The 22,036-nt window shown below is 38.7% G+C and overlaps 4 protein-coding genes across 4 annotated transcripts; all 4 read left to right on the top strand.

Moving 5' to 3' along the window:
• The first annotated feature begins 1,482 nt into the window (after window positions 1-1,482).
• On the top strand, window positions 1,483-4,800 carry LOC110888674 (putative disease resistance RPP13-like protein 1). Its single transcript, XM_022136188.2, has one exon. It carries the CDS (start codon window positions 1,522-1,524, stop codon window positions 3,286-3,288), a length of 1,767 nt encoding a protein of 588 aa, XP_021991880.1. The 5' UTR covers window positions 1,483-1,521; the 3' UTR covers window positions 3,289-4,800.
• LOC118484176 (putative disease resistance protein RGA4) lies at window positions 3,454-4,620 on the top strand. Its single transcript, XM_035980147.1, has one exon. It carries the CDS (start codon window positions 3,454-3,456, stop codon window positions 4,618-4,620), a length of 1,167 nt encoding a protein of 388 aa, XP_035836040.1.
• Window positions 4,801-11,463: 6,663 nt separating the features above from the next.
• On the top strand, window positions 11,464-20,191 carry LOC110888673 (putative disease resistance RPP13-like protein 1). The gene is made up of 2 exons (XM_022136187.1): window positions 11,464-12,138; window positions 19,730-20,191. The coding sequence occupies exons 1-2, from the start codon at window positions 11,464-11,466 to the stop codon at window positions 20,189-20,191; spliced, it is 1,137 nt and encodes a 378-aa protein (XP_021991879.1).
• A 543-nt stretch (window positions 20,192-20,734) lies between these two features.
• LOC110888672 (putative disease resistance protein At3g14460) lies at window positions 20,735-22,036 on the top strand. The gene has a single exon (XM_022136186.1). The coding sequence runs from the start codon at window positions 20,735-20,737 to the stop codon at window positions 22,034-22,036; it is 1,302 nt and encodes a 433-aa protein (XP_021991878.1).

Raw genomic sequence — 22,036 nt, 5'->3', positions numbered from 1 at the left:
AGGATTGCAAACCCAAATTCCTAAACTTCATGGACAGAACTACTATCATTGGCATATACAAATGCAAGTCCTACTTGAATCTCCGGATAATCATTGAAACAGGATGCACAGATCTACCCGACAATCCTTCTGACCAGATTGTGACCGAACACAGAGAAAATAAAAAAGAGGATAAGGGGGTTTGCATATTTTATTTCAAGCATCAAGCGAAGCGATGTTTGAACGAATAGCCAGAGCGTCATCTTCCAAAGACACATAGGAGATCTTACACAAAGCCTATAGAGGAGAACAACATGTACAAAGATTGAAACTCCAAACGTTGCAATGTGAATTTTGAAGGATTACTTTAATTTGATTACATCCATTGTAAATCAATTACGCATGAATGAAGAAAAGATAGAGGAACAATAGGTTATTGAAAAGATACTTATAACTTTAATTCGAAAATTCAAATCAGTTGTTGTGGCGGTAGAAGAATCAAAGGACGCTACAACGCTACCGAAGAACTAATGGGAATTCTACAATTTATTCCAATGTAATATTTAGAATTAGTATTTGTTTCACTACTGTGTCATAAATTTGACTAAAAATATGTTTTTTCGTGTGAAATACGTCGCAAATGTGTCAGAATTTGCGACACATTTTTTGGGTAGGAAATTTCTATAGAAAAATGACCACTTTTCTAGTTTTCTAGTAAATAAAATATCACTTGTTAGTTTCTCAGTCTTAATCTCATTCAATTCTTTAAATAGTTACTGATTTTATTATTTCATAATACAGCAAATTTATAATTGTTAATTGCATGTAATGATTGAATTATTATATTAAAATAAACCAATACCCAAGTTTATAATTCTTAATTGCAACTAATGAAATAAACCAAACAACCCGCGTACGTAACCCTCCTATTTGTCACGCCACGTTCACATTATCACATATTCACTTCTAGAAATCAAATCTCTAAGAGGGGTAGGGGCGCCCATCACTCACCACTCACTCATCACTCACAACATCCAATCAATTTCCGTCATGTCATCGAGCTTTATTCCATCACTAGCGATGGTTTTCAATGAAAATGTCCATCACTCACCAAACACTATCAAAATAACTAAAAAAGAAACTAAACTAAATTGCATCTTCTTCACGCGTGAAAATCTCATGGTGTTCCCTTGCATTCCACGAGTGATGGAGGTGCCATCACGGGGTGCCCCGTCCCCCCTAACTAACATTCACATCCCATAACATAAAGCTCGGTCAACCAAAGACCAATTCCATACCCATGACCCGTTCGTTCTTCGGAGACGCATTTATAACTCACTGACCCGTACTCAAGCTGAACCATCAAGGTCAACCCTACAAAATTTCTATGTGCATGCAGGGAAGCTTACCTGCATAAAGTCTCGGTCTACCATGTCCACTGCAAGTGGCTTCATCATCTATATAAGTCACGGTTTACTCCTTACTTTTCATCAGCAACTTTTTTAAACAAATAATTTTTCACCCTCCAGATTCCAAACTAGAATGGCTGAAGTCATTGTTAACATCTTAGTGGAAGTGTTGTCTGAGAAGTTGGCCTCTGTTGACTTCTCAAATTTGGGTCGACCTGAAGCAATCGAACCTCAGCTGAAGAAATGGGAGACAGATTTGCGGGTGATCAAAGCTGTGCTTGATGATGCAGGCCAGAAGCAGATTTCACAAAAAGCTGTTGAATTGTGGCTACATGAGCTCCAGGATTTGGCTTACGACATAGACGATTTTGTTGATGATTTGACCACTGAAGGTATGATACGCAAATTTCATCAACAATCTCATGCTAGAACCAACACTAGTAAGTCCTGGAAGAACATGATCCCAAGTTGTTTGGGATCATGTACTAATTTCACTCCTAGTAAGTTTACTTATGATCTTGGGTTGGGTTCTAAGGGAGCAAAGATTACCGAAAAATTGAATGATCTTGTTGATAAGAAAAATAAACTGGGTTTGGATGTGGATGTGAAAGTTGAGAGATCAAATAAACCACTGGAGCAGACTTCACTGGTCGATGAGTCCAAAGTTATGGGCCGAGAAGTGGATAAAGTGGCTTTGCTAAGGAAATTGTTGGGGAATGAAGCTTGCAATCAAAATGTGAGTGTCGTGTCGATAGTTGGTCTGGGCGGAATTGGCAAAACAACTCTTGCTAAAGTTTTGTACAACGACAAGAATGTGAAGAGTCACTTCACGCTCAGGGCATGGGTTAGTGTTTCAAATGAGTTTGACGTAGCCGGTATTAGTAAGGCCATTTTTCAAGCTGTGGGTGGAGGGGAGGAGCAGTTTGATAGTTTGAATCTTCTTCATGAGGCCCTTAAAGAAAAACTAGAAAGTAAAAAATTCCTCGTTGTTCTAGACGATGTCTGGAACGAGAATCATGAAAAGTGGGAGAGACTCCGAAGCCCTTTTCTTGTAGGGGCACCTGGAAGTAAAATCATCATCACCACCCGGAAGACCGAGGTTGCAACGGTGATGAACTCAGTTCAACCTTACAATCTGGAGGTTTTATCAGAGGAGATAGCTCTATCTTTATTTGCTAAATACGTGCTTGATGAAGAAAACTTTGACAACCATCCATCACTTGGAACAATTGCTCTAAGTATAGTTAAGAAATGTAAAGGCTTGCCTCTGGCTTTGATTACACTCGCGAGAGTATTGAAGACAAAAGAAAGAAGTGAAGTTGAGTGGAAGATGATAATGGATTCTGAGATATGGAATCTACAAGATGAAAATGGCATTCTCCCAGCTCTAAAGTTAAGCTACTATGATCTTCCTTCGTATTTGAAGCCACTCTTTGCATATTGCTCCTTATTTCCGAAGAACTATGAGTTTGATAAGAAGGAACTAGTCCTACTATGGATGGCAGAAGGGTTTTTGTCCCGATTAGGGGGCAACCGGTCAATGGAAAATGCAGGTCGCCAATGCTTCGAAGAGCTACAGTCAAGGTCCTTTTTTCAGCATTCAACGGCTCAAAAATCACGATACACAATGCATGACTGGATGAATGCATTGGCCAAGAGTGTCGCGGGAGAGTTCTTTTTGTTAGACGATGAGATGGATGTTAATGGTAGAAACGAAGCTTCTGAGAAGCTTCGTCACTTTTCATTCATTGGTCAACGACGATGTGTGATATATGAAAAGTTCAAGGGCATAGATAGAGCTAGCCGCTTGCGAACCTTCCTACCCGTGTCGATTAGTTGGCAACCATTCAACCCATTGGATAGTGATCTTGTTCAGTTACTTCCCGGATTAAAGTTCTAAAGGGTGCTAAGCTTGACTAATTATTCAATCACAGAGGTACCACAATCCATCGACAGTCTGAAGCACTTGCGCTACCTCAACTTATCTAGAACAATCATCGAAGGATTACCCGAACAAGTCAGCAACCTATATAATCTACAAAGCTTGTTGGTTCGTGATTGTGAGATGTTGTCTAGCTTGCCTGTCAGTTTTGCTAAGTTGAGAAACCTTCGGCATTTTGACATCAGTGGTACTCCACTGTTGAACAAGACACCACTAGGAATTGGGGGGTCAATAAGTCTACAAACTCTACCTAAGGTTTATATCGAAGGAGGTAATGGGTTTAAAGTATCCGAGCTTAAGGACCTATTGGGTCTTCAGGGTCGACTTTCCATTAAAGGGCTGGACAAGGTGATGAATCCAATACAAGCAAAGGATGCCAACTTACATCAAAAAGAGGGCCTTGATGATTTGGAGATGGAATGGAATGAAGATGTCTTGGATAATTCTCGGAATTCGACGATTGAATATGAAGTTTTTGAAGGGCTAAGGCCTCACTGCAAGTTGAAAACACTCAAGATTTTGTTCTATGGGGGAATCAAATTTCCAAGTTGGGTTGGTGATCCTTCATTCCACTTAACTGAGCTTACTTTAGAAGGTTGTAGATGGTGTACACATCTACCAACAGTTGGACATCTAGGTTCACTCAAGAAGTTTGTTATGAGAAGCCTGCATATGGTGAAGACTTTGAGCTTTCAAGGTATTCTCTTATTTCCATCACTTGAAATTTTGGAAGTTTATGATATGCAAGGTTTGGAGATATGGTCAACAAGTGATGGTAACGAAGATGACGAAACTGCTAGATCGTTTCCTTGTCTTCGTCAGATCTATATAAAACAATGTCCGAAACTGGCTGTTGTATCAATCAGTTTGATACCGTCGCTTGAGGTTTTACGTTTAGAAGAATGTTCGGAAGCAGTGTTAAGAGGTATTGTTGGTGCATCCACATCAATCCTTAGATTGACAATGTGGGATATTAGAGGACTTAGTCAACTACACGGAGAAGTTTTAAAACATCTTCGGGCGGTTGAACACCTATGCATTAAAAACTGCTCTGAATTGGAATACTTGTGGGAATCAGAATTGGAGGCATGTGAGTCACTTGTGAATTTAAAAGTTTTAGAGTTATATGGTTGTAGAATGTTGGTGGCAGAAAGCAATATAAAGTCGATTCCACCCCGTGACCTTTTGGAAAGTCTAACGTCTTTGGAACAGCTAGGGATATCTGATTGTCCAAGACTGGGCTATTCAATACCTTTCGGATTATGGCCTCGACATTTAAGGAATCTTTAAACAATATGTGCGTGTCAGATAGCTACCATCTTGAACTTCTTTGTCTGTTAGGCAGTATATTTTAGATAGTATTTTTATTTTTCTATTCTTAATGGTATCTAAGTGTAATATCTATTCCTATATATAGGAATCCTTGTAATTGGTTTTATTCAATCATAACAAATCATTGTTCTGTGTTAATATGGTATCACAACTAGGTTAACATTCCTACTGCCTCACAAACTTTTTCCAGCCCCCTTATTTGGTGCCAAAACAATTGCCGCTCCTAGTGTATTCAGCAACAACATTGATCAATCTTCTGTCTTCAGCAACAACATCGATCAAATCCCAAACAACAGCAACAGTTTCTTTCTTTCTTTTTTTTTTTTTTTTTTTTTTGTCTTCTTATCTACCAGAATAGCAGTAATCAACAACAACAGCCATCACTAATGAACAACAACGGTGATCAACAGCAAACTATTAGACAGATTTATATTAATTGTAGTTGAGGGTGTTATGTGTAACTTTGTTCTCTGTATAATCTCTTGTAATTCTCCTTAATCAATACAACACATTATCACCAAGATTATCTTGGTATCAGATCTAGCTCCTAGCTCCTGGCCTTTCCTTTCCCATTCTTGCAGTTTCTTTCTTGGAGACTGATCACTTTCTTTTCTAGCCAAACAATGACTCTCATCGCTGCCTTCTCTGCAGCAGACAAAACTGCTCACAACTCACACAAATTTGGATTTACCCTCTCTCCTACAAATTATGGGTATTGGAAAGCAATGATCCAACACTTTCTTGTTACCAACAACTTAATTGGTTATGTTGACGGAACAATACATTGCCCACTGGAGTTCATAACACCAGCAGCTTCATCAGACAAGGATGCCACCAAATCATCTCCACAAGCCAATCCTAATCACCCAATTTGGATCGCAAATGATGCCCATGTTCGGATGTTATTGTTGTCCACTATCTCAAAAGCCTTCTTCCAACATGTTCAAGGTACTTCTTCTCGTGATCTTTGGATTTCTCTTGCGGATGCTTATGCACCACACACCTCCTCAAGAGAATACATTCTTAAAACACAATTGCTGAAAATTCAAATGAAGGGAGATGAAACATCATCCGCGTACCTTACACGAGCCCACGAATATGCGAGTGCCCTTGCAAACATCGGTGAACCAATGAAGGAAAAGGACATCGTCATGCTCGTGATATCGGGCCTCAGAGATGATTACAATGGCCTGAAAAGCAACCTCCTTGGTAGGCAATACCCAACCGCATTTTCTGAACTCCCTGGTTTGTTAGCCAATCACGATTACATGATCCAGAAGTTTGTCCCTATTGTTCCACCTCTTCAGGCCTTTACCACAGCCACCAATTCAGTCCCTACCGCCACAACCACATATTTGTCTCAAATCCTTCAGCAATTGATTGCCCAACTTAATCTTCAGCCTCAGCCTGCTGCTCCACAGGCCTTTTATACCAACCGCGGTCGTAGTCGTGGCCAAGGGAATCGTCATGGTCGTGGAAATTTTAATCGTCCACGAGGGAGCAAAAACCGAAGCCAGTTCGGTGAGGCTTCCAATCAAAACACTGTTTATGGTTCATGTAACAGATGTGGCATAGGTCATATCCCATCACAATGCCTTAACTGTGACCATGCCACTTTAAGGGGAAGAAACCCTCTGCTAATTTTTCTAATAGCAGGTCACAGGCACCATCTTCATGGCTTCCTGACACGAGCTCTACTGATCATGTTGCACCAGACCTTTCTAGCTTTGACGGTTCTGAACCTAACTACGGCGAGGACAATCTTCGTGTTGGCAATGGTAAGGGTTTACCCATACTCCACATTGGCTCTTCACAATTTTATTCACCCACTAAAACCTTTTTACTTACAAATATACTTCATGTCCCTGAAATCAAACAAAAACTTCTTTCAGTTCAAAAATTTTGCCATGATAATAATGTATTTTTTGAATTTCACTCAACTTTCTTTGCTGTGAAGGACAAGCTTACTCGCCTTACCCTCCTCACGGGTCCAAGTAAATATGGGCTCTACTATTTTTGTCTGCCTCGGACTCAACCGGTTCCAAAAGTTTCCTTCTCCATCGCTCGTGCTTCATCTACTATCTGGCATCAACGCCTTGGTCATCCACATCCATAACTTTTGCAATCAATGTTAAATAAATTTTCTTTACCTCTTTCTAATAATCGTGCATGTTCCTTTTGTGACTCTTGTGCTATTGAAAAATCCACAAAATTGCACTTACTATCTTCTACATGTAAAAGCTCTAATATTTTAGATTTGGTTTTTTGTGATGTGTAGGGACCCTCCCTAGTCTTTTAACAGTCATCATTATTTCCTACTTTGTGTTGATCACTTCACTAAATTCATGTGGATCTTCCCTTTAAAACAAAAATCTGATTTTTATGACACCTTTAAGAGATTTCTAGCCATGGTCGAACGACAGTTTAAGACGAAATTAAAATCAGTCTAAATTGATTAGGGAGGGGAGTTCCGGAATCTATCTCAATTTTTCTCCCCTCTTGGCATTATTCATAGGCTATCATGCCAACATACGAGTGAACAAAACGGCATTGTCGAACGACAACATCAACATGTTAACAAAACATGTCTTACTCTATTGGATCATTCCAATGTACCCAAACGCTTCTAGCATTTCGCATTTGACACAGCAATTTATTTAATTAATCGAATGCCATCTCGTGCCAATTCGAGCACTTCTCCTTTTGAACAAGTATTCTGTCACAAACCCAATTACTCATTCCTTCGGGTCTTTGGGTGTGAGTGTTTTCCCCATCTCCGTGCCTACAACAAGCACAAGATGGACGTTCGATCAACACCATGTACTTTTCTTGGTTATAGCACTTCTCATCACGATTATTGGTGTCTTGACACTACCACTGATCGTCTTTATATTTCCCGTCACGGTCGTTTCAACGAACAATCCTTTCCCTTACGGGTGTCCTCCAACTCTCCTCCTCCCTCTTCTCCCGATCTTTATGTTTCTTCTTACCCCACTCATCCTCCATTTCCATGTACAACACCTATTGGCCAAACTCCATCTGCACCACACACTCCATCTTCTACCCCACCCCACACTCCATCTTCTACAACCAGCCCACACCCTCTCTCTCCTACCCACACAACAACAGCCCAAACCGAGTTCTGCCAACAGGCCCATCAAACACCCATCAGCCAATCATCCACATCTAATCAAACTCCCATCAGCCTATCACCTCCACCTCCACCTCCACCACCATGCAAATGCCCAACCAACCTTCGCCCCAACCCCAAGAAAACATCAAAATATACCCTAGCCTCGTTTCACACAAACACCACCTCTAACTTAACAAAACCTGCCACTTTTACCATTGCTAACAAAGACCCTCATGGCATAAGGATATGACCGAGGAGTATTCTGCCTTTTTGAAGAATGGGACTTGGTCCTTGGTCCCACGACCCTCTCATGCTAATGTTGTTGCTTGTAAATGGGTATATAAACTCAAACGGGATCAAACTGGTGCTGTTAAATGCTACAAGGCGCGATTGGCGGCCAAAGGTTTTCATCAACAACTAGGAATTGATTATTATGAGACGTTTAGCCTGGTTGTTAAACCAACTACCATACGGGTTGTTTTATCCCTTGCGGTCACCAACTAGTGGCCTATAAGACAGTTAGATGTGCAAATGCCTTTTTGCACGGTGACCTTAAAGAGACAGTTTATCTACAACAACCTCCAGGTTTTGTTGACCCACAAAAATCGGATCATGTTTGCCTGCTTCAGAAGTCCCTCTACGGTCTCAAGCAAGCCCCTAGAGCATGGTTTTAACGGCTGTCAACTACCGTCCTAGCTCTCAAAACTATTTTTATGGTTTATATTAGTTATTAGCTCATTGACATTATGTTTAGACCTTTATTTAGCCCAATACCCAAATTCATTAAAGCCTAAGAGCACGTTTTTTCAAGCTCGAACATGGTACACTAATTCTCAGGGTCGGCCCTGTAAATTGCGATATGTGTATTTCATAATACAACAAATGTATCATATAGGATTAGGATCAAATACAAAGGAAACATAAATAAGAAGGGTAAGAATGATTGTAGTCCATTGATCTTAGTTTGGAGGGTTAAGATTAATTTCAAAGAAAATAAAATAATGGAAGGGCATAAAAGGAATTTCATATTTATTGACTTTCTCTCTCACATGCAAGGCACATACCAATTTCCCCTATCAATTTAAAACGTCCATAATTTTTTCATACGATATTTGTTTATAAAAAAATCACCATAATAGCGAGCCTTTTTTTATCTTTAATATGAGTATGATATTGTTATATAAAAATAAAATAAAAAATTTCATTTTTACTGTTTTTTTTTATATTGTGTTAAGGTTATGGTCATTGTGTCTTTCAACTGGGTTTTGGTCCTTACGTTTTTTTACTAAGGTTTCAATACACTGTGTTATTATCAAAACTTATAACACAGTGTTAATTTGGGTTATGTCCATTGCTTTTTTTTTCAGAACCTATAACACAATGAAGATAGTGTTCTATATGGGTTTTCTATACATTGTGTTATAGGTTCTAGTCATTCTGTTTATTACGCTATCGATTGTGTTTTAATCTTTTGTCCATTGTGTTTTTTTTTGTTGCGCATTGTGTTTTGATCTGTTGTCCATTGTGTTTTAGTTTGATGTCCATTGTGTTATACTCTGCTGTCCATTATGTATTTTAGCTGCTGTCATCAATTGTGTTTTTAGTTTGATACTCATTGTGTTTAGTCTGTTGTTCCATTGTGTCTTTTAGCTGTTGTCATCGATTGTGTTTTTAGTCTACTTTCAATTGTGTTTTTAGTTTATTACTCATTGTGTTTTACATTATGTCAATTGCGTAATACGCAACTTGGTTTTTTTTGGGTACTCTATACATTGTGTTATAGGTTCTGGTCATTGTGTTTATTCTTCTATCCATTGTGTTTTAATCTGTTGTTCATTGTGTATTAGTCTATTGTCCATTGTGTCTTTTATTTGCTCTCACTAATTGTGTCTTTTATTTGTCGTCATCAATTGCGTTTTTAGTCTACTTTCCATTGTGTTTTTAGTGTGATACTCATTGTGTTTTATGTTATGTTCATTCTGTCTTTTATCTATTGTCATCGATTGTGTTTTTAGTCTACTTTCCATTATGTTTTTAGTTTGATACTCATTGTGTTTTACGTTAATTCTATTGTGTCTTTTATCTGTTGTCATCAATTGTGTTTTGGTCTACTTTCTATTGTGTTCTTAGTTTGAGACTCAGGATGTTTTATGTTATGTCCATTGTGTAATACATAACAGGGTTTTCTCATTGTGTTTTACGTTATGTCCATTGTGTAATACGCAATTGAGTTTTCGAATTTTTTTTCTAAATATAACGATATGGTACTCATATTAAAGATAAAAAGACGTTTGATTTTATGGTATAAGTTTTTTTTAAAAACAAATGACGTATAAAAAAGTTATGGACCTTTAAAAAGTAGGGGGGAAATAGCATGTGACTTGTATGTGTATAATCTTTTTATTCTCTTTAACAAAATTACCCTTCCCACTTGATTTATTTTGAAACGCTTATCGCTCTATAAAAACTTTTTACACTTCTTGTTTTTATACCACTTTGTAGAATAAACTCAACCCGTGATACCTCTGAAATAAAGTAAAACATAAATCAACATACGATAGAATAAATAACTTTAATAAAAAATTAGAAAAAACCTGTCATCATTAATTTAACAGTTAGATAAAAACAAATTTGAAAAAAGAAAAGAACCTATTTTATTACAACAAATTTCCAAAACAACCAATAAACACGAAAAATTAACCATCACATAAAAAACAAAACAAAAACACAACCACGACTTGATATACAAACAACACGAATATCTCAAACATAAAGGATGCCATCTTTTGTCGAAATAAAGTATTGACAAAATAAAACCGGATTTTAATTTTTTTTTAAAAGTAAATAAACATGTTCTACTTGTTCACAAAATTGACTCTCATGTCACTGTTGGGTTTCATACACGGTTTTTAAAAACTTTGAAATGGATTTATCCTTTTTATACCATATCTTTAAAATGGATTTATTATAGATATGCCTTATATATTAAGTAGATTTTTTATTTGGTTATTGTCTACTCATTTACAGCCTCTATGCATTCATTTGAAAGATCAAATTTACTATATCTTATACTAATGTTTTCAGCTAATGTTTTTCTGAAATCATTAATAAATATTATTATGAATACCCTCTTTTTTTAGATCTATCAGCAACATCTGTCTGCTCAAGAGTGTCTCTTGATCCTATAAACCCATGAGTGGAAACAGTTTTAGCTTCTCTCTAATTACCATGACAATTATACAGAAAAAAATAGATAAATTTCATAGAAGGACTAGTAAACGACCAAAAATTTATCAACAGCACCCTGTGACCGGCATCCGCGGTTAAGTCTAAACCACAAAATGGGTAAGGGATGACTTGACGATATGTCACATGTGGTCCCGAATGAATGAAACAAACAAGCTCACCATAGCCATACAACTAGACCGCATTGAGATCAATAGACTTTTCTCAAAATTTAACAAGTTTTGCTGTATTTTTGTTTCTTGATCTTGACATGCATAATTAATAAGAAATTTTCATGTAAATGCAGGGAAGATTACCCACATGAAGTCTCAGTCTACCGTGCCCACTGCACACGGATTCATCATCTACATAAGACGCGGTTTACTCCTTAATTACTTCTCATCTACAAATTTTTTAAACAAACTTCCATATTCCAAATTATAATGGCTGAAGTCATTGTTAACATCTTAGTGGGAGTGTTGTCTGAGAAGTTAGCCAAAATTGAATTCTCGAAGTTGGGTCGACCTAAAGCAATCAAACCTCAGCTGACAAAATGGAAGAATGATATGCTGATGATCCACGCTGTGCTTGATGACGCAGGCCAGAAGCAGATTTTTCAAAAAGCTGTTGAACTGTGGCTACACGAGCTCCAGGATTTGGCTTACGACATAGACGATATTGTTGATGATTTGACCACCGAAGGTATGATACGCAAATTTCATCAACAATCTCATGCCGGTACCAGCACTAGTAAGTTCTGGAAGATCATGATCCCAAGTTGTTGTACTAATTCCACTCTTAGAAATCTTTTTCGTGATCTTGGGTTGGGTTCTAAGGGAGAAAAGATTACGAAAAAATTGAATGATCTTGTTGATCAGAAAACTAAGTTGGGTTTGGAAGTGAATGTGAGAGTTGAGAGATCAAATATACCATTGGAGCAGACTTCACTGGTTGATGAGTCCAAAGTAATGGGTCGGGAAGCGGATAAAGTGGCTTTGCTGAGGAAATTGTTGGGGAAAGAAGCATGTAATCAAAATGTGAGTGTTGTGTCGATAGTTGGTCTGGGCGGAATTGGCAAAACAACTCTTGCGAAAGTTTTGTACAACGACAAGAATGTTGTAGGTCCCTTTTCTCGGAGGATCGAGAACAACCTAAACCTTGTTATACTAACCCACTAGCGAGTGCGGAATCCAAGCTAGTAGGCAAACCGGGATGAAGCAAGAACAAACGCAAGAACACACAAAGTTCACCGATTAACACCACTGTATTAATACGTATGAAGGTTTACGGTTACAAGCACAAGGTTTACAATCTGTTTGCAAACTCTCTAAAGTGTGTGTGTGTGTGTTTTTCAGCAGAGTTTCTCTAACTCTCTATGTGTGCATCTTTTTCACACTTACACACTGCATGGGTATTTATACCCAAACATAGCAGGTCTGGTCGAAGGACTCGATAGATGGTCCGAAGGATCATCTATCGATGACAGGGAGCTCGAACGATCAGCATGGACATCGAAGGATCATCCTTCGATGTCTAATGGTTGAACCATGGTCGAACCATATCTTTCGAGCACCTCGAAGGATCAGTTGTATCCTTCGAGGCTATCCTTCGATCCAGACAACATCATGTTGTCCAAGTCAAACTAGGAGGATAGTTGACTTGGTCAACTTACAGACTGACTTAGGACATCGTTTTCATACAGACCGAACACAGACAAAGTACAGACACAAGTGCACCAACAAACTCCCCCTTGGCTGTAGCTTTGTCTTTATCTTGTCTTAATCTTCTATAGATGTAGACTCGTCTCGAACTTCGACAGTCTTTGGTCTTCGAGTTTCCAAAACTCTGATGTCCTTTCAAGTCTTCATGGTCGGAGGATCTTCAAAGTCTTCACGTCTTGAAAGCAGAGAGTGTATCAACAAACTACCCGTATCGTGTAGGAAGTGTGTTGACAAACTCCCCCTTAACATAAGCTCCCCTTTGAGTTATGCTCGTGACTGGACTTTATCTTTATGAAGTGAGATCCTTGTGGTGTTGATGATGGTCAGCGGCTACTCGATCATCTTCATCTTTTGAGCGCCTTCTCGTCGTGTCTTCATTCCAAAGCTTGTCATCGACCATGTTCTCCTAGCCTTTAGAATCTGCACATGCAAGAAATCTAAACGCGTAATGAGAACAACTGCTTGGAATAGTTAGTATAACCAAGAGACACGCGAATGACCATGTCATAATCAAACACCGTCCGACAGTTTGAAAGTTTAATAAATTTGTCAATTTAAGTCTTTAACTTTCAAAACCATGCAAAATTTCGACCGTTTATGAAGATTTAGTCAGTTCGGTTTTCAATCAGGTTTCAGGTAACGAAGACTCGAGCTCCAACATCGTACGATCGAAAATAAAGCAGAAATAAAATCTTTTTGGCTTTTATAAAGTTTATATTAAAACACACCTAAAATCTTTTTGGTATTTTTGAAAGTAAAAGACAACAATTTAAAATCCTTTGAGTGTTATCAAACGACATCACCGCTAATGTCGTGCTGATATGCACCAAACGACGAAACTGTTTAAAAGAAATAATAAAAGAGTTAAGCAGTAAATAAATAAATATATACAAACATTCTTTTTGCGAGTTTCGAGGGTAAGAGAATCATATCAGTGTACGGTCATGCCAAAACACTCTTGTTGTTCAGTTAGTTAATATTAAGATAAGCATCCTATAACAATTATCGGTATTGTTGTCCACTTAAGCTCAACTTATCAGATGTAATCATGTTTAGAGGATACGTTAATGTATGATTTATACTTACCGACCGGTGTTCATCCACATCACGACACATTCCCGTATCAAGGTATGCACGAGAGTTCATCTTACCGGTGAGTATACCGATTATCATCTGTTTGACCGTATAAATTGTGAGATACTCACTTATTTTGATTTGAAAAACAAGCCCTTTGTGATATAATCACTTATTGATGAGGAACTTGATTTTCGTATGCATGAGGGCACAGGAGCAAGTCCGTGAACAGGTCAGTACTTCCGTACAGCAGAGAGACGAACTTGACTCCCGGAAAATGTGATATTTTTATCACTTATTTGATATGGACATGTGATTGTTTATCACTTATTGAGGTCGAATGCAGTATGTAATATGTACACGTATGTATAGTATCATGGAAGATCTAGACTTGCGTCCCCGTTACTTTTCGGTAAAAGATACAACCATGATACCCAGATGATAAGCAGCATAAAGACCGAATATCTCAGAACCTCGGAAATCTATCAAACGAAATTTCGGTACTAAGACCATATGCCAATGAATGGTTCCCACCTGGTCTTCAGTCGATTAAGATTTATATCACCCTGCACACTTTAAAATGATTGTGAGCCTACCGATACATCTTATATAGAGCTGCTTATCGTTTTGCATTTAAGGTTTAAAGAGGTTTGGATAGACCACTGATGTACTATCATTTTCTCTTTTGCTCGCCAGGAAACTCATTTTTGTTTTTCTATTGTTTTTGTGTTTTTGAAATTTTTCGGTGTTTTTGTATTTTCCGATTTTTGAATTTACTCCCCCTAAAATCAACAAACTAAGATAAATTTAAAAACACACAAAGATATTTACAAAAATGATTTTCCGATGTTGGTTTTACTCTTGCTTGACCTTAATGCCATTTACCAAAAATTAAGTTTTATCTGAAAAGATTTAACAAATTTTGGAAAAATGAGTTGGCATGTCGGTAAGCAGTGCGGACCATGACAACATTGATGAGTTTCACATTAAAACAATCACGTGTGAGGTGATATCCGAGATCAACGTGTCAGGTCAAAGAGTGCTGTTCGAGATAATAATAATTCACAAAGTAGCTTAAATATCGACAAGTATAGGAAAGATTAAGAATTTAAAGACGTATCCTGCAACTGTTCCGTGCATTGCAAGGAATCTAAACACTCTCCCAACTGGATATCCACCCGGTGTGGACTTCAAAGACGAATTTGCAACTACTGAAAAATCTCTTGACAGCAACAAGATCATAAACCTCCGGGTCCGGCTGGTCTTCCACATTGCACCAGCGAAGGTCTGTGACTTTCTCTTTCAGAAATGGTGTGCGGATGTTCAATGCACTCCAAGGCATCGACACACATTTCACTTCATTCGTTCCTGTGGACCCGATCAAAAACCAGAATGACTAAATTTTCGGCACGTTCTTCATTTGGTCGAATTTTGCACCATCATTCAATCACATTTTCTTCTTCTTTTCTTTCTCTCCATCAAAAGGCAACAATTTCTTCTGTCGCCTATCTTGTGCAAGGACATTCCACTATCAATAATCCTATGACTATCGATAGTTCCTCCTGGAACTTCCTGCACACTCACTCAGAGATTAGTTGGAGAGGGGGACCCAAGCCTTCATAGACTTGGGTTGCCCCTGAGAATCAAGAAATGTAATTTCAACTTCCTGATAATTTTCAAGCACAACACCTCCTCTTGAACCTTTACCTGTTTTAGGTTTCCAAGTTTGTTTTTGTTTACCAGAGTGTGTATTATGTACAGTTTCTGGTTTTAATGATTGAGACAAACTAGGTTTCCTTTTAACAGTTTCCGGTTTTAAAGCCTTTTCGATCACCTTTACATTTTTACGTCGTTGTTTTGTTTCTTGTTCTTTAATAGTGCGTTTATCATGTTTTGGAGAAACAGTACGACGTTGTGAGTGACCTTGTTCAGAGGGGGTTCTTTCAACAAAATTTGGTTTGGGCGAGTTTGTGCAATCTTTAATGATGTGCCCAGACTTCCCACATTTGAAACAAGTTCTCCTTTCACCAAACTTAGGAGAATTTGTTCGACTGGCAGATGTTGAACCTGTAGATCCTGAGGTACTTGCTCGTTCATCACACCCGTTTGTGTGTTGGGTGTAATTGTTATCGCTGTTACGCTTCAAAATCTTGACTTTTTGTACAAAATCGGTGTTTGATTTGTTTTCAAAAGTCTCAATTTTATCGGTACCCTTTGATGCTACAAATTTAACATCTTTGCTCTTCTTTTGATAACGAGCTCCTTTTGTTTCAACCTTAGCCTTTGGCTTTGGAGCTCGTTGATGTTGTTTACCCTTAAAAGCAATTGGTTGTTGCTTTGTCGGTGATTTCTGTTTTCCAAATTGTTTTCTGATTTCAGCTTTTGAAATTGAATTACATTGATTTACAGTAACTCTCGGAATTTTCTTTCCCAAAAACTGGTTTGTAGAATCTTCAAACACTTTGTCAATCAAAGATTGATTGACATTTTTGATTGGAAAGTCTTTGTCAGAATAAATTTTACTATCACCGATTAAAGTATACAACAAGTCATTTCTTTTAACAGCAGACATACTTTTCTTATCATTCTTGACATCTTTGACAGGATCTATCACTTGCTTGACAGCAGGTTGCACGACAGGAGTAGGAGGATCACAAAGAATATGATTCTCAATTGGAATTTCTACTCCCTTCGTCTCATCAAGTGATTTATCCTGTTCATTCACATCTGATTCATCATCTGAAGAATCACAGTCCTCAATGGTTGGAGGACTTTGATTTGAAGCACATGATGATTTTCCTTTGTTATCAGATGAGCCCTCCGATGAATTGTCCGGTTTGAACCCTAGCCCAGTGGCAAATTCCTCAACATCAAGAGGTACACTGGGTTCATACCGAGGCATTTCCTCTTCATCGGGCATCTTGGTATAGTTGTCCATCAAAGGGGGTGGACACGCCTTATACCCTACACCTTTCACGTTACCTTTCAGTTGTTGAACGTCTATGATGTGATCAAGCACAAATCGGGAGTTAGAATAACTCTCCAATTTTTGCTTGATAGCATCATGCTCGCATTTGGCAATGGCTAACTCCTTCTTGGTCTCCTCAACAAGATTAATATAATCGTTAATACTAACTTGTTTATGATAAACAACTTTGTTCAATTCGGAAACACTTTTCTTTAGGGTTTCAATTACAGATTTAAAATCTTTTTCGTTTTGAGTTAACGCCATGTTTGCCTCTTTGCATTTGGACAGTTCAATAACCAAACTTTGATTGTGACTATGAATCGTTTCAGATTCACGTCTCAATTCATCACATTCATGCTTCATCTTAGCACATTCACTACATATGCTAGGAGTTTCAACCTTTACCTGACTTGAAGAAGCTGTGACGTTAGTCATAGAGACAGTTTGAGAAGAGAAAGATCCCTCTTCAGTGAGAATCTTCTCCATTTCTTTCGATGTAGCATCAGCTTTCTCGATCAAGTCAGATTTCTTGTCAACCTCATTCGACAACTCATCAGCTTCAGAATCAATTCTTTCATTTAGATTAGATTCTTCATCTGAACTGCCACTATATCCTGAACTGTTATCATCTTCCGAAGATTGACCATCATTGACATTCTTGACAATCTCAGCGTAAAATGCAGTTCTTGTTTGATCATCGTTTCCCAACTGTATGTCCGTACCACAATCGATGCTTTGCTCAAATTGAGGTTTTGTTGTGGAAACTTGAGGTTGTGGTTGTGGCTGTGTTGGGACAGGAATGTACGACCTCGGATCGAATTGAGGTTGTGGAGCAGCTATTGACTGAGGAAATGAAAAGGAACTCGTATTGGACACAAAAGCAGTTTGAAGCTTCGGTTGCTGAACAGAACTAGAACTAGCTGACGGACCAAAACCAGGCAAATACATTTCTGTGTTTTGAGGAACAAGAGCTCGCTTAGCTTTCCAGATTTCTTGGTCATTCTTGTGTTCCAGCTTCTCAATGAATTCATAGATGTTGACTGTATTCAGAGTACCCGTATGCTTCAGCTGCTCAATGAATGAACCCCACTTTGGTGGTAAAGCATCAGCAAACCGTGCCACCATTTCCTGTTGAGATGTAGGAACACCAAAAGCACGCATTTCACACATTAAATGATAATAACGATTCGTTATATCATTTAGTGTTTCTTTCTCTAAGAAACGAAATGATTCGAATTTCTTCTTCAACTGATCCTGGCGTATCTTAGTAGTAGCTGCATATCCTTCTCCTCTTTCCGCCACAAAATTCTGCATGTCTTGATCTTGCTTTGACACCAAAGCCCATTGACTTGCACTGATTGATGGCTGTGGAATCATACTCTTTGCCCAATCTGCAGCAGTGACTAACTCTTGATTGGTTCGTGAGTCCAAACTCCAATCCCATGGACTTGTACAGCTCATTTTGATCAAATAATAATTAAGAATCTACACAAGCACAAACTGTTAAGTGCAAACAGTTAAGAATTGAAAGATGTAATCTGTTCGAAAGATCAATACTTGTTCGAATGATCAACAGGGTTCGAAAGATCCTTGTTGAGTTTCGAACAAAAACTTCGAAGGATGACTTCGAAAGATTGACTTATGCGAAGGATCCTTATCTTTCGAAAGATGATTTCGAGAGATTCTCCTTATGTTTCGAACACAGGTCTCGAAAGAATGACAACTGTTCGAAGAATCAACAGTGTTCGAAGGATCACTGTTGATGGCTCGAACAATAATCTCGAGAGATAACCTTGAAAGATTCACCTAACACGAAGGATCCTTATCTTTCGTAATAAACAGTGACTCGAAGGATGTATCTATCGAAAAGATTCCTTGACTCGAAGGATAACACACTGACTTCGAAGGATGTTCGAAGGATGGTTATCTTTCGAATCTCCTTGATCGAAGGATGATCCTTCGAGCTCGAAAGTTATCTTTCGACGTCTGACACACTGCCGAAAGTACTGATGGGTTGGTGAGAAAAGTGACAGGTTGGTGTACCAACTTTCGGCAGAAAGGATGTTCTGCCACCAACTTTTCCACCAACTTTTTGACTTTCAAAAAGTTTACCCAAAATGGCAACCTTATCCTAAACCAGTTCGCCGGAATAATGACCGGAATTATGGTCGGAATTTACCAAGGCACTTAAAAACAAGTTTTCAAGTTACCCAAACCAACCTTGAACACTCCCGAAGGTTTAGAACGCGTTTTTATGCAGAAAACTACCAAAAACGGGTGCTAAACCTAATGTCCAAACACACCAAAGAACTTGAACAAACCGGTTTTAAACAAGGTAAAGAGCCAAGCTCTGATACCACTTGTAGGTCCCTTTTCTCGGAGGATCGAGAACAACCTAAACCTTGTTATACTAACCCACTAGCGAGTGCGGAATCCAAGCTAGTAGGCAAACCGGGATGAAGCAAGAACAAACGCAAGAACACACAAAGTTCACCGATTAACACCACTGTATTAATACGTATGAAGGTTTACGGTTACAAGCACAAGGTTTACAATCTGTTTGCAAACTCTCTAAAGTGTGTGTGTGTGTGTTTTTCAGCAGAGTTTCTCTAACTCTCTATGTGTGCATCTTTTTCACACTTACACACTGCATGGGTATTTATACCCAAACATAGCAGGTCTGGTCGAAGGACTCGATAGATGGTCCGAAGGATCATCTATCGATGACAGGGAGCTCGAACGATCAGCATGGACATCGAAGGATCATCCTTCGATGTCTAATGGTTGAACCATGGTCGAACCATATCTTTCGAGCACCTCGAAGGATCAGTTGTATCCTTCGAGGCTATCCTTCGATCCAGACAACATCATGTTGTCCAAGTCAAACTAGGAGGATAGTTGACTTGGTCAACTTACAGACTGACTTAGGACATCGTTTTCATACAGACCGAACACAGACAAAGTACAGACACAAGTGCACCAACAAATGTGAAGAAACACTTCACGCTCAGGGCATGGGTTTGTGTTTCAAATGAGTTTGATGTATACAATATTAGCAAGGCCATTTTTCAAGCTGTAGGTGGAGGGGAGGAGCAGTTTAATAGTTTGAATCTTCTTCATGAGGCCCTTAAAGAAAAACTAGAAAGTAAAAGATTCCTCGTTGTTCTAGACGATGTCTGGAACGAGAGTCATGACAAGTGGGAGAGACTCCGAAGCCCTTTTGCTGTAGGGGCACCCGGAAGTAAAATCATCATCACCACCCGGAAGACCAAGGTTGCAACAGTGATGAACTCAGTTCAAGCTTACAATCTGGAGGGTTTATCAAATGAGATAGCTCTGTCTTTATTAGCTAAATACACGCTTGATGAAGAAAACTTTGACAACCATCCATCACTTCACTTGGAATGATTGCTCTAAGTATCGTTGAGAAATGTAAAGGTTTGCCTCTGGGATTGATTACGCTAGCGAGAGCCTTGAAGACAAAAGAAAAAAGTGATGTTGAGTGGAAGATGATAATGGATTCTGAGATATGGAATTTACAAGATGAAAATGGCATTCTCCCAGCTCTAAAGTTAAGCTACTATGATCTTCCTTCGTATTTGAAGCCACTCTTTGCATACTGCTCCTTATTTCCGAAGAACTACGAGTTCGACAAGAACGAACTAGTCCTACTATGGATGGCAGAAGGGTTTCTGTCTCGATTAGAGGGCAACCGTTCAATGGAAAATGCGGGTCACCAATGCTTCGAAGAGCTACTGTCAAGGTCCTTTTTTCAGCATTCAACAGCTCACAAAGCACGATACACAATGCATGACTGGATGAATGCTCTGGCCAAGAGTGTTGCAGGAGAGTTCTTTTTGTTGGATGGTGAGATGGATGTTAATGGTAGAAACGAAGCTTGAGCTTCGTCACTTTTCATTCATTGGTCAACAACGATGTGCGGTGTATGAAATGTTCAATGGCACGGATAGAGCTAGCCGCTTGCGCACCTTTCTGCACGTGTCAAATAGTTGGCAAGAATTCAACCTATTGGATAGTGATCTTGCTCAATTACTTCCCCGATCAAAGTTCTTAAGGGTGCTAAGCTTAACTAATTATTCAATCACAGAGGTACCACAATCCATCGACAGTCTCAAGCACTTGCGCTACCTCAACTTCTCTAGAACAATCATCAAAGGATTACCTGAACAAGTCAGCAACCTATATAATCTACAAAGCTTGTTGGTCCGCGATTGTGAGATGTTGTCTAGCTCACCTGCCAGTTTTGTTAAGTTGACAAACCTTCGGCATTTTGACATCAGTGGTACTCCGTTGTTGAACAAGACACCACTAGGGATTAGCGGATTGATAAGTCTACAAACTCTACCTAAGGTTTATATCAAAGGAGGTAATGGGTTTAAAGTATCCGAGCTTAAGGACCTATCGGATCTTCAGGGTCGACTTTCCATTAAAGGGCTGGACAAGGTGATGAATCCAATACAAGCAAAGGATGCCAACTTACATCAAAAAGAGGGCCTTGATGATCTGGAGATGGAATGGAATGAAGATGTCTTGGATAATTCTCGGAATTCGACGATTGAATATGAAGTTTTTGAAGGGCTAAGGCCTCACAACAAGTTGAAAACACTCAAGATTTTGTTCTATGGGGGAACCAAATTTCCAAGTTGGGTTGGTGATCCTTCATTCCACTTAACTGAGCTTACTTTAGAAGGTTGTAGATGTTGTACACATCTACCAACAGTTGGACATCTAGGTTCACTCAAGAAGTTTGTTATGAGAAGCTTGCATATGGTGAAGACTTTGAGCTTTCAAGGTATTCTTTTATTTCCATCACTTGAAATTTTGGAAGTTTATGATATGCAAGGTTTGGAGATATGGTCAACAAGTGATGGTAACGAAGATGACGAAATTGCTATATCGTTTCCTTGTCTTCGTCAGATCTATATAAAACAATGTCCGAAACTGGCTGTTGTATCAATCAGTTTGATACCGTTGCTTGAGGTTTTACGTTTAGAAGAATGTTCGGAAGCAGTGTTAAGAGGTATTGTTGGTGCATCCGTATCAATCCTTAGATTGACAATGTGGGATATTAGAGGACTTAGTCAACTACAAGGAGAAGTTTTAAAACATCTTCGGGCGGTTGAACACCTATGCATTAAAAACTGCTCTGAATGGGAATACTTGTGGGAATCAGAATTGGAGGCTTGTGAGTCACTTGTGAATTTTAAAAGTTTTAGAGTTATATGGCTGTAG

Source organism: Helianthus annuus, chromosome 11, assembly GCF_002127325.2.
Source record: "Helianthus annuus cultivar XRQ/B chromosome 11, HanXRQr2.0-SUNRISE, whole genome shotgun sequence".
NCBI classification, from domain to species: domain Eukaryota; kingdom Viridiplantae; phylum Streptophyta; class Magnoliopsida; order Asterales; family Asteraceae; genus Helianthus; species Helianthus annuus.
The sequence above is the reverse complement of the archived record's forward strand: the minus strand, read 5'-3'. Positions and strand labels throughout refer to the sequence as shown.